This window comes from Coregonus clupeaformis, chromosome 11 (assembly GCF_020615455.1).
Source record: "Coregonus clupeaformis isolate EN_2021a chromosome 11, ASM2061545v1, whole genome shotgun sequence".
NCBI classification, from domain to species: Eukaryota; Metazoa; Chordata; class Actinopteri; order Salmoniformes; family Salmonidae; genus Coregonus; species Coregonus clupeaformis.
Genome location: NC_059202.1, coordinates 30,093,726 through 30,106,771, shown reverse-complemented (window position 1 = coordinate 30,106,771; position 13,046 = coordinate 30,093,726). Strand labels below are relative to the sequence as shown.

Below are 13,046 nucleotides of genomic sequence, written 5' to 3'. Positions count from 1 at the left end.
TATGTGCACAATGAGGTGGAAACTGAGCTGAACTTCCTAACCTCCTGCCAAATGTATGACCATATTAGGAGACACATTTCCCTCAGATTACACAGACCCACAAATAATTAGAAAACAAATCAAATTTTGATAAACTCCCATATCTTTTAGGTGAAATACCACAGTGTGCCATCACAGCAGCAAGATTTGTGACCTGTTGCCACAAGAAAATGGCATCAAGTGAAGCACAAACACCCTTGTAAATACAACCCATATTTATGTTGATTAATTTTCCCTTTTGTACTTCAACTATTTGCACATTGTTACATAGCCATAAAATACAGTAGGGAAAAAAAGTATTTAGTCAGCCACCAATTGTGCAAGTTCTCCCACTTAAAAAGATGAGAGAGGCCTGTAATTTTCATCATAGGTACACGTCAACTATGAGACAAAATGAGAAAAAAAGATTCCAGAAAATCACATTGTAGGATTTTTTATGAATTTATTTGCAAATTATGGTGGAAAATAAGTATTTGTTCACCTACAAACAAGCAAGATTTCTGGCTCTCACAGACCTGTAACTTCTTCTTTAAGAGGCTCCTCTGTCCTCCACTCGTTACCTGTATTAATGGCACCTGTTTGAACTTGTTATCAGTATAAAAGACACCTGTCCACAACCTCAAACAGTCACACTCCAAACTCCACTATGGCCAAGACCAAAGAGCTGTCAAAGGACACCAGAAACAAAATTGTAGACCTGCACCAGGCTGGGAAGACTGAATCTGCAATAGGTAAGCAGCTTGGTTTGAAGAAATCAACTGTGGGAGCAATTATTAGGAAATGGAAGACATACAAGACCACTGATAATCTCCCTCGATCTGAGGCTCCACGCAAGATCTCACCCTGTGGGGTCAAAATGATCACAAGAACGGTGAGCAAAAATTCCAGAACCACACGGGGGGACCTAGTGAATGACCTGCAGAGAGCTGGGACCAAAGTAACAAAGCCTACCTTCAGTAACACACTACGCCGCCAGGGACTCAAATCCTACAGTGCCAGACAGGTCCCCCTGCTTAAGCCAGTACATGTCCAGGCCCGTCTGAAGTTTGCTAGAGTGCATTTGGATGATCCAGAAGAGGATTGGGAGAATGTCATATGGTCAGATGAAACCAAAATATAACTTTTTGGTAAAAACTCAACTTGTCGTGTTTGGAGGACAAAGAATGCTGAGTTGCATCCAAAGAACACCATATCTACTGTGAAGCATGGGGGTGGAAACATCATGCTTTGGGGCTGTTTTTCTGCAAAGGGACCAGGACGACTGATCCGTGTAAAGGAAAGAATGAATGGGGCCATGTATCGTGAGATTTTGAGTGAAAACCTCCTTCCATCAGCAAGGGCATTGAAGATGAAACGTGGCTGGGTCTTTCAGCATGACAATGATCCCAAACACACCGCCCGGGCAACGAAGGAGTGGCTTCGTAAGAAGCATTTCAAGGTCCTGGAGTGGCCTAGCCAGTCTCCAGATCTCAACCCCATAGAAAATCTTTGGAGGGAGTTGAAAGTCCGTGTTGCCCAGTGACAGCCCCAAAACATCACTGCTCTAGAGGAGATCTGCATGGAGGAATGGGCCAAAATACCAGCAACAGTGTGTGAAAACCTTGTGAAGACTTACAGAAAACGTTTGACCTGTGTCATTGCCAACAAAGGGTATATAACAAAGTATTGAGAAACTTTTGTTATTGACCAAATACTTATTTTCCACCATAACTTGCAAATAAATTCATTAAAAATCCTACAATGTGATTTTCTGGAGAAAAAAAAATCTCATTTTGTCTGTCATAGTTGACGTGTACCTATGATGAAAATTACAGGCCTCTCGTCTTTTTAAGTGGGAGAACTTGCACAATTGGTGGCTGACTAAATACTTTTTTTCCCCACTGTAACATTTGAAATGTCTCTATTCTTTTGAAACTTTTGTGAGTGTAATGTTTACTGTTCATTTCACTTTTGTATGTCTATTTCACTTGCTTTGGCAATGTAAACACACTCACCGGCCAGTTTAATAGGTACACCCATCTAGTACAGACTGGACCCCCCTTTGCCTCCAGAACAGCCTGAATTCTTCAGGGCATTCCACAAGGTGTCGGAACCATTCTACAGGGATGTTGGTCCATGCTGACGCGATGGCATCACACAGTTGCTGCAGATTGGACGGCGGTACATTCATGCTGCGAATAGCCCATTCCATCTCATCCCAAAGATGCTCTATTGGATTGAGGTCTGGGGACAGCTCAGACCACTCAAGTAAACTGAACTCGCTGTCGTGTTCCAGCAGATTTTTTTCCACTCCTCAATTGTCCAGTGTTGGTGATCCCGTGCCCACTGGAACATTTCTTCTTGTTTTTAGCTGATAGGAGTGGAACCCGGTGTGGTCGTCTGCTGCAATAGCCCATCCGTGACAAGGATCAATGACTTGTGCGTTCTGAGATGCCGTTCTGCCCACCACTGCTGTACTGTGCTGTTATTTGTCTGTTTGTGGCCCGCCTGTTAGCTTGCATGATTCTTGCCATTCTCCTTCGACCTCTCTCAAACGAGCTTTTTCGCCCACAGGACTGCAGCTTGCTGGATGTTTTTTCTTTGCCGCACCATTCTTGGTGCGTGAAAAGCCCAGGAGGGCGGCCATTTCTAAGATACTGGATCCGGCGCGCCTGACACCGACGAGCATACCACGGTCAAAGTCACTTGTTTTGCCCATTCTAACGTTCAATCAAACAGTAACTGAATGCATCTATGCCTGTCTGCCTGCTTTATATAACAAGCAACGGCCACGTGACTCACTGTCTGTAGGAGTGATCCATTTTTGTACCTAATAAACTGGCCGGTGAGTATGTTTCACATACCAATAAAGCCCTTTGAATTGGATAGTAGCTCCTTCTCCCGACTGTAGAGCCTGCTCCGCTCCTTCTCCCGATAGTTGAAGGTGCCATGCCCAGTTGGTAATCACCCTGATAATTGCCTAAAAACTGAACTATACCGAAACAAATGTCACAGATATAAGAGATTAAATAAATGAAGTATGATGGAGGTGAAAGGGGGTGAATGGGTGAGCTGATAAGCGAGGGGAAGCGAACAATGTATAATTATGTAATCACCAATTGTGAATGAAGAACAGGGCGGCCATTCTATTGTATTTAACGATTCTAATTATAATCTCAAAATGGTATGTACCCTATATCAGTCCACTGAATCCAAGCAGTCTTATCAGTCTACTCTGGCCTACTTGGACTACACAGTGAGAGCGTGAATAATTTACAATGGCAAGAAGACCAAGACGAATGGATGCACATGCTGCGTTAGCGTTGCTACAAAATCTGAATGAAAACGACTCAGATAGTAGGGAAGAAATTAATCATGACATCTGATGATTATTCTTCTGATTCTGAACCTACACCTCCGAGACCTAAGCCAGAACGGTGCGCACTGAGCATGTGCCCACGCCACCACCAAATTAAACGGTGAGAGAGGAGGGACGGCACCGTTTGGATTGAACAAGCCGGTGACAATGCTACGGGCCGATTATCAGCACAAAATGTCATCACTGAGAGAGCAGGCCCTACATCTCAAGCAAAAAACAACATAAGAAACACACTCACCATCTTTTGTTGTTTATGTGACATGGATATGCTCCAACTGATGCCACGTGAAGACGCACACCATGTAAGCACGAGCTGACAATAATGTACTATTTTTGACTGCTGTCATAGACACATTAATTATAAGGTCTTTATTGCTTTTGTATTGATCTTGGTGTTTATAACAAAGGCACTCCACGAATAAAATGTATTTAACACTTGAATTGTGTTTTTTTTTTTGCGTTTTGTGTTTTTACATAACCTACAATAACAAACTAATAAATGCTTTTGTGTTAGGTAACATTAGAATAATAAAATAAATGTAAGACCTTCATAAACACAACCAAATGATTATTTTTGCGATAGCATATATGAAATATATGAATTACACTGTTAGAATGTTGCAGTGTTACACCTTCTCCTTTTCCATGCCACACATTATATACTGTATAACCCAATTCATTTACATGCTGATGGGTCTACAACTGGGTGTTCTGTTTTGGGGTATTGCACCTTCAAAGTGGTTGTTAGTCCACTCACACACATACATAACAGTTACTGCCCTCCTTAGGGACCCTAGAACAAACAACTTGCTTCCCTCTGACAAACCCAGATGGGCTGGATAAGAGAGGAGAGAGCCCTGCTCCGCCTGCCCTGCTCCGCCTGGGTATCACAGAGTTCACACCGCAGCCCCGTCATTACATCGGCAGCTGTGTTACCATGGCCACGGCGTCACACTCGCCATGGAAATTACCATGACAACGTTGCCACGGTCCCCAGAGCGGCAGCCCACGGTAACTACAAGTCTCCCCAATAAATCAGAGACAGGCGGACAGACGTTGCAAGAGTCAGACTACCTCCCTCCCTCCCTCCCTCCCTCAAATGGGAGATGGAAAGCAGCTGTTCCAGTGTCTAGCCGGGGCTGTTTCAACAGAGACGTCTGATTACTGTCAGAAAGGTTTGTTAAATCATTTCCCCAGTCATAAGAGCTACAGTATGTACCAAAGACATCATTCATCTTAAATAAACAAGCAATTTCCTTTGCCCAATTTATTGTTTGCCTCCGCTCTCTCACACTCTCAATCTCTCCCTCTCTCTCTGGGTTTTGCAAACACCTGGACTGTTTTATCTTTCATTCAAAGCAGATAGATGTTTCGAATTACTTTACTTTATGAATAAAACACTTCTGTTTTACTTTTAATTGTCTGACTATAAGACAAATGTACAAGAGTGACATCTAATGTTGATATGTAATGATCAAAAGCTGGTGAAAAAGGAGGTTACTTATTCATGTTTTTAGTATAAACCAGTCTTGTGGATGAACAACTTCACTGTTTACAATAGATCCTGGACACATAATAGATCATGGACACATTTAAGATTCTGCTAAAGATAGCGTATTGGACAATCAGCTCTCTCATGCTGTTTGATGCAAAATGCATCAAACAGAAAAACATTTAAAAAACATTCACTCTAAAACAACAACATACCAATGTAAGAAAGAGCTACTGTCTCAGATTGTGGCAGATTCCCCTCTGCTCAATGCTCTGCTATAAACATCAATAGTACATTACAACCCATCCGTCTATACACAGCAGCCAGCCTGCTGGTCCATGTCTTAAATAGTTGAGTCCAGGCACTGGTTCAATCCTCTATTATTTACTGTGAAAGGCCAGCCTCCGAGTGACAACTAACATAGGGAGGTCTGAACTGAACTGTTGCTGTGTATTAAACAGAAGAAACAACGAGGAGGCATAGGGTTATACGCTGTGTTTCAGATGTGTACACACACACACACACAAACACAGAGGCAGGCACACACACACACACACACACACACGTATGCAAACACACACACTTAAACCCACATGCTCAAGCAAACTCTGACCTTTGGCCACCACAGCACAGGGCCATCTTACCCATAATGCACTACTGTAACATGTGAGAGAATCCAGATGGCATCCCTGAGGCTACAGCTACAGTCAAGGATCAGGATCAGGCAGGAGGAGTGTTCATAAGCCGAGAACGCTTTAACAATGGAACAACCATAGGCAGTAGTCACACATTCACTGCAGGGCATTGATGTTAACTTCAAAATATCTTCAACCATCAAAGTCTCCCCAAAATACTGGGTCTCCCATTTCAGTATTTTCTCAAGCGGGTTTATACTATTCTGAGCAGCTGTGTGAGCTGGAAAATCCACCGTGATGACTCAAAGCAAAGAAGCACTGTGCTCATAGTACTGAATCAAAGATGGTCAGTGGGATATACCAACTCCTGGTAGGATGCTAAACATTCACTGAGAACACAAGCCTTGGAAAATGCACAGGAAACAAAGGTGTATACATTATGTTAATCTGAAACTGGTGCAGCACAACATGGAATGAGAAGCAGGTTCCATTCCATTACCTTGATGAAAAGGTGCTTTGTTTTACAATGAAGGCTGTAAGCATGAAATACTGAGTGCTGTGCTGGATCAGGGAGGAAAGGGAAAAGGTATGCTGTATGTATGCCTACTGGTTTACAACACAGAAAACGCAGCATAAAAATTGAATACAATACTGTGCATACAACCTCACATGGGCAGACAAATCCAATTCCCCATGTCCTTGTTGTAATAACAAAGGCACAGAGACAGACAAGCTCTCACTGAATGACAAGAAGACATGCCACTCAAATGGGAGAGCACATAGCCTTTAGTGGCTGGGTGAATTTGCATCGGTTGTCTATGTGCCTGGGAGGTAGTCTTAACCCACATAGTCTGTCACTAACCATCTATCACCTTGTGTTGTGTGCAGTGTGGCTGGCTGTGCAACCGGAGAATAAAAACCAAACCCAATGTGATCTCCATCCACCTCCTATCATTCCACTAGGTAGCAGACAACGTTATTGCTAACAAAAACAAAAGCAGTGAATATTTGGAATGAGAACAAAGTATTGTGTCACAAATGGATTCATGTATGAGTGGGTTCTGGGTAAATTGCGTATTGCATATAGTCCTCTGTGAAAAAGTGACATCGCCAGTGGGAGGAGTTGGTGTAATTCACCATAAAATGAGTGGTTGTGAAATTCAGATTTTTTTTCTAGGCCATGATAAATGATGCAGTGGAATGTGTCAGCAAGCAACACAATGTCTGGTTTCCATTTAGTTACAAATTGATACATAGTTGAACACAAATGTAAATAGCAGCATGAATAACTTCATCTATTATGCAAGAAAGACAAGAGCCTTCATTTGGAAAAATAAAACAAATAAACAAAGAATAAGTTGAAATATCAGTGACCAGATAAAAAGCTTGGCATTTATTGGACAAATGACTCTCATTACTATTATAAATACACTGTGAAGTTCTCATATTTATTCTTCATAAATGAGACATTACTGTACTTGTACTTAAGTAAATGTGCATGCCTACCATGTTGTAGTGTAGGTAGTAAAGGAGAGAAGAGGAGCTGCAGAGTGCTCTATAGAGAGCTCTATCTTCTTTATGCAGCTAAGTGTTCAGTAGGATGGGGTAGAATGGGCATAGTGGTCCTGTGGCGGTGTTACTGATACATAATGGATGATATCTCTCAACACATAAAGTCCCTGTGGGCATCAGTGGCTCTTCTCTGCGCTCTGCTCATCTCTCATTTTTAGGATTACATAACGCCATTGCAAAAATGTTGTGCTGAACCCCCCTCTGTCGCTCACCATCGCTCTTCATGTTCCATTTCTCCATGTCCATCTCCCCCTGCTTCTCCCTATCTCACACTCACTCAAGCCCACAAACACACACGCAGATGCACACACCATCTGTTCCTCCTGCACTCTGTGCCCTGCGCTGCTCTACTCTGTGGCCTGTGAAGTGCATTGGTCCTACCTGGCTCCAGCTCCAGAGAGAGAGATGGAGGTCTACTCTGCTCTCTGTTCCAGCTATGTGCCCTGAAGCCCTGGGCTTTAAGTGTAAAACTCTGACCTGAATAGACTGCCTTCAAAGGAAAGCCATGCTGAGTGCCGATTGAAGACATAATAATCCTAGCAATTCTGAAAGATCAACACAACTGTGGTGTTGTAAATGCATTTAAGATGCTTGCTTTTGCGTAGGAGGGAAAAAGATAAATGGCTTCAAACTCTGACATTTAGTTTTAGTCTAAAAGTAAATGGTGGAGTCATCCAGGTAATTCATAGGGTAATTCAATAGATTAAGGCTTGAAAGATGTGCAAGGACAGAGTAGCTACATTATCAGATACCTATTCAACGCATAGAGGAAACATAATGGGAATCAAGACATTTTCTCTTTCCTGCACCATTCAATATTTATAGAGCAGCACATGGAATAGAGTCATGATCCCCTCAGAGTCTATGTACGCTCTGTGTTTGTGTATGAGTGTCAGTGTTTAGCATATCAGGTGGTTTTCTTTGCCACTCTAACCATTATCCTAACCCTAAAATGACCAAATACTTTTCAGCTGTCTTTTTAGGTCTGCATTCCTCATTAAGGCTCCCCAGAAGTGGCTGGCCACCCCTCAGAGACTGGTTCCTCTCTAGGTTTCTTCCTAGGTTCCTGCCTTTCTAGGGAGTTTTTCCTAGCCACCGTGCCTCTACATCTGCATTGCCGACTCTCTGGGGTTTCAGGCTGGGTTCTGTATAAAAAGGGCTTTATAAATACATTTGACTGATTGATTGATTGATGACTTACCAAAGAGCCTGCGGTGGAATATGAACTTCCCTGCAAACATTCCGGTGACAATGGCCATCAGCCACGACATGACTTTGAGGACACTCCATCCTCCACCAGGGTACTTGTTCACTATGAAGGAGAAGCAGTTTCCCACCACGATCATGTGAGCCTCTGTCTGGCTGTGGGAGACAGGGTCCTCAGCGAAGATAAGGAAGTTGCAGAAGGTGACGAGGTAGGCCACAAACAGACGAGACCAGGGGTGCTGGAAATAGTACCGCAAACAGGGATCTATATCCATTTTGCAGGACCTCAAGCCACAGTCCACCTGAAGAGGGAGAGAAGATCGTTGCCTGAGTGAAATCTGCAACAGATTACAGTGGAAACATTACAGAGTTCATGAGATTACAGAGGAAAAACTAGAGACGTCCATCCAGACTGAGATTATTCTAAATTCAGACTACTCAGAATATTCTGTACCGCGATCATCACACTAAGAGCAGCAGGACAGACAGGTGGTCCATTATCCAGACAGATTATCTGAGAAACGTCTATCAGTCAGGTCAACAGTGTAGCTTCAGAGCATCATTATGGTCGTCTACTCCTCAAAATGGTGTCACATTTGTAATTATTTTACATTCATCTTTCTTCTAATCCATTATTTCGCCAGGGATGAACTTTGACATCAGAGGTTCTCCAGAGACCATTCACTCAATCAATAGAATAATCTAAAGTTACAGTGTCACACTAGGCAGTCTCTTGGAGCTTCCTCACATTCAGTGCCTAGCTGCTGGTCTGGTTCCCTCCCTCAGATTTAGCACCATCATACTGATATTTTGGTTCCACTGCCAGGCAGTGCTTGGGTCAGTTCTCGACAGGACAGTGAGCCCTCTGTATTTTTTAATCTGTGGACTATTATTCGCTCCAGGACTCCACCTCGTCGCTCACTCACTCACTGCCGTGCCTTTTCTTGGCAGTGCCAAATCTTTTCCCTCCGGTCTCCTCCGACCCTGTTTCCTAAAATATCCACACTGGGAATTTGTATGATGATGTAAGGCCCCAGATATAGAGCAGTGTCAAACTGGGCTATGTGGATATTACATTTCACCAGCATCATGTTTGTCTTGGTATAATGTCCTACCTTAGGTGTTGTTGATGTTATGGCTCAGGGGAGGTTTATGACAACTAAGTTAACATATGGAATTGTTTTAAGATGGTCATATCAAGGAAGTTTTAGCTATTTAATTTAGAATTTTAGGACCCCTTTAGGTATAAAATATATACAGTATATAAAAACATTATATGATGAAACACTGAATTTGGCTTTACTGCTATCAGCCCATAGCCCATTGAATAACAGATTCATACATGGAAAAACAGATAGTCAAAAAAGAAATCAAAAGGAAGTTTGTTTTAAAGCGTCTGTCCTACACTACATGGCCAAAAGTAGGTGGACACCCCTTCAAATTAGTGGATTCGGCTATTTCAGCCACACCCGTTGCTGACAGGTGTACAAAATCGAGCACACAGCCATGCAATCTCCATAGACAAACATTGGCAGTAGAATGGCCCGTACTGAAGAGCTCAGTGACTTTCAACGTGGCACCGTCATAGGATGCCACCTTTCCAACAAGTCAGTTCGTCAAATTTCTGCCATGCTAGCACTGCCTCGGTCAACTATAAGTGGAGCAACAACGGCTCAGCCGCGAAGTAGTAGGCCGCACAAGCTCACAGAACGGGACCACCGAGTGCTGAACCACGTAGCGCGTAAAAATTGTCTGCCCTCGGTTGCAACACTCACTACCGCGTTCCAAACTGCCTCTGGAAGCAGCGTCAGCACAAGAACTGTGCTTCATGAAATGAGCTTCATGAAATGAGTTTCTATGGCCGAGCAGCTGGACATAAGCCTAAAATCACCATGCGCAATGCCAAGCATCGGCTGGAGTTGTGTAAAGCTCGCCGCCATTGGACTCTGGAGCAGTGGAAACGCGTTCTCTGGAGTGATGAATCACGCTTCACCATCTGGCGGTCCGACGGACGAATATGGGTTAGGCGGATGCCAGGAGAATGCTACCTGCCAGAATGCAGTGTCAACTGTAAAGTTTGGTGGAGGAGGAATAATGGTCTGGGGCTGTTTTTCATGGTTCGGGCTAGGCCCCTTAGATTCAGTGAAGGGAAATCTTAACGCTACAGCATACAATGACATTCTAGATGATTCTGTGGTTCCAGCTTTGTGGCAACAATTTAGGGAAGGCCCTTTCCTGTTTCAGCATGACAATGCCCCCGTGCACAAAGCGAGGTCCATACAGAAATGGTTTGTCGAGATCAGTATGGAAGAACTTGACTGGCCTGCACGGAGCCCTGACCTCAACCCCATCGAACACCTTTGGGATGAATTGGAACGCTGACTGCGAGCCAGGCCTAATCGCCCAACATCAGTGCCCGACCTCACTAATGCTCTTGTGGCTGAATGGAAGCAAGTCCCGGCAGCAATGTTCCAACATCTAGTGGAAAGCCTTCCCAGAAGAGTGGAGGCTGTTATAACAGCAGAGGGGGGACCAACTCCATATTAATGCTCATGATATTGGAATGAGATGTTCGACAAGCATTTGTCCACATACTTTTGGTCATGTAGTGTATATCTGAAAGATATATGAAAGATCAGGAAATCACTAGATTTTTTAAAACCCATATTTAACCCAATTTTTGGCACTAAACTACTTCCATATACACACTGAGTATACAAAACATTAAGAACACCTGCTCTTTCCATGACATATGTAGATTGACCAGGTGAAAGCTATGATCCCTTATTGATGTCACTTGTTAAATCCACTTTAATCAGTGCAGATGAAGGGGAAGAGACATGGATTGTGTATGTTTGCCATTCAGAGGGTGAATGGGCAACACACAAGATGTAAGTGCCTTTGAACAGGGTATGGTAGTATGTGCCAGGTGCACCGGTTTGTGTCAAGAACTGCAATGCTGTTGGGTTTTCCACACTCAACAGTTTCCTGTGTGTATCAAGAATGGTCCACCACCCAAAGGACATCCAGCCAACTTGACACAACTGTGGTATACTTAGTGTATACTTCCATTAATTATTTTAACTGGTACCGGCTACCCTCAGACTAGCTGAGAGTCTTGCCTTTCCATAGAGGTGTCATACTAGTGTGTAGCCGAAACTGTTCGGCGCTACAGACCTTTAAGTGAGAAGACCGATTTTCGGGATGTCTCATTGTCTGACACACACCGCTGTAACTCGGCCACCTTCCACAGCAGATGAGGGAGGCCACCATTGGCGGATGCGGTGGGTTGAGACAGCCAATGCAATAACAAAAAAACATAGTTTAAAAAAACAGATTTTGATGGGGATGTTTGTATTATGCTAATTACTTTTCCGCGTGGCCGCAGACATTGACAATTAATTCGCGTTACTGGATAAACACATGCATCTTCCCATCGTCACAACAGCGAGGTTGTGTCTAATGTCAGGCACATCTAACCCATCTCAGATAATACTCAATCCCTATGCTTTATCAACCCCGAATGGAATTATCTGATTACAAAATTGAAACCTCTCCAAGTGCATAATGGTGTGTGCAAGGCATCTACATATTGATTTCATAAGCGAGCATCCCCTGTATTTTGATATGGACAGGCCTACATACAGACACGCCACGCACTTACCTGTTCCACGCTTCTTTGCGTTTCCCTCTCAAACACTATTGTCAGAACGAGAAGACCCGCTCCCGCACCGCTCTCTCTCCTTCCTCATCATGCCCCGCGAGCGGACAGCGGCGCTCTAATCATCGTAACAACGAGAGCTGGATCGGCTGAGGCGGGATTATCCATGCTATCTGTTGTTGCTAAAACAGATGCACCCCCAAATCCTCTGCCATTGTACTGGCTGTCCATGCAGCGGCGTGGCAGGCGCTGCTTTGTCAGTACCGCCGGAGCTGCTCGCTGGTTTCTGTCTGTGATGATGATGATGCTGGAGCAGCGCGCGATGGATGGATGGTTGATTCTATCCCCACTACGGGCGCATACCGTCAGTGCATTGCAATGTAACAGCAATATAACAAACACATTGAGCTTCCCACTGGCGGCAGGGTGATGTTCCTAGTGCATAAAATACGTATTTTAATATCCAGAGGGGTATGCATAGACCACTTTCTGTGTATGCAAACATTGCCGCACGCAAATTGGTGGCAGAACACGGGGGAGGTCTTATAGAACGCCGGCAAATTTAGGGTGAGTATTGGTTAAGTGGTACACCTAGCAAAGTGGGACACTTAAGCTTTGTAATGGATATCTTAACCAACAATCAATGCCAATCAACGGGTATGACATCTTCATTGTGGGCGTGGCACCTGTGTTATGACACGTGTCTAGAGGCATAATGGTAAGTAAAATGACATAGGGTTCTGAGGTAAATAATGTTAAGGTTATAAAAAACTAGGAAATGATAATCAGTGTCTCATTAAAACATACACTACATTACCAAAAGTATGTGGACACCTGGTCGTCAAACATCTCATTACAAAATCATGGGCATTAATATGGAGTTGGTCCCCCCTTTGCTGCTATAACAGCCTACACTCTTCTGGGAAAGCTTTCCACTAGATGTTGGAACATTGCTGCAGGGACTTGCTTCCATTCAGCCACAAGAGCATTAGTGAGGTTGGGCACTGATGTTGGGCGATTAGGGCTGGCTCACAGGCAGCGTTCCAATTTATCCCAAAGGTGTTCAATGGGGTTAAGGTCAGG

The 13,046-nt window shown here is 43.7% G+C and overlaps 1 protein-coding gene across 1 annotated transcript in view; it reads right to left on the bottom strand.

Annotated features, from left to right (window-relative positions):
- The window catches only part of LOC121576752 (transmembrane protein 117), a 73,531-nt gene extending 61,086 nt beyond the window's left edge, over positions 1-12,445 (bottom strand). The window contains exons 1-2 of the mRNA XM_041890177.2: positions 11,967-12,445; positions 8,298-8,604 (exon numbers count right to left, since the gene is read on the bottom strand). Coding sequence (XP_041746111.2) covers positions 8,298-8,577 — 280 coding nt within the window. The 5' untranslated portion in view covers positions 8,578-8,604; positions 11,967-12,445. The remainder of the gene's footprint in view (positions 1-8,297; positions 8,605-11,966) is intronic.
- Positions 12,446-13,046: the final 601 nt, after the last annotated feature.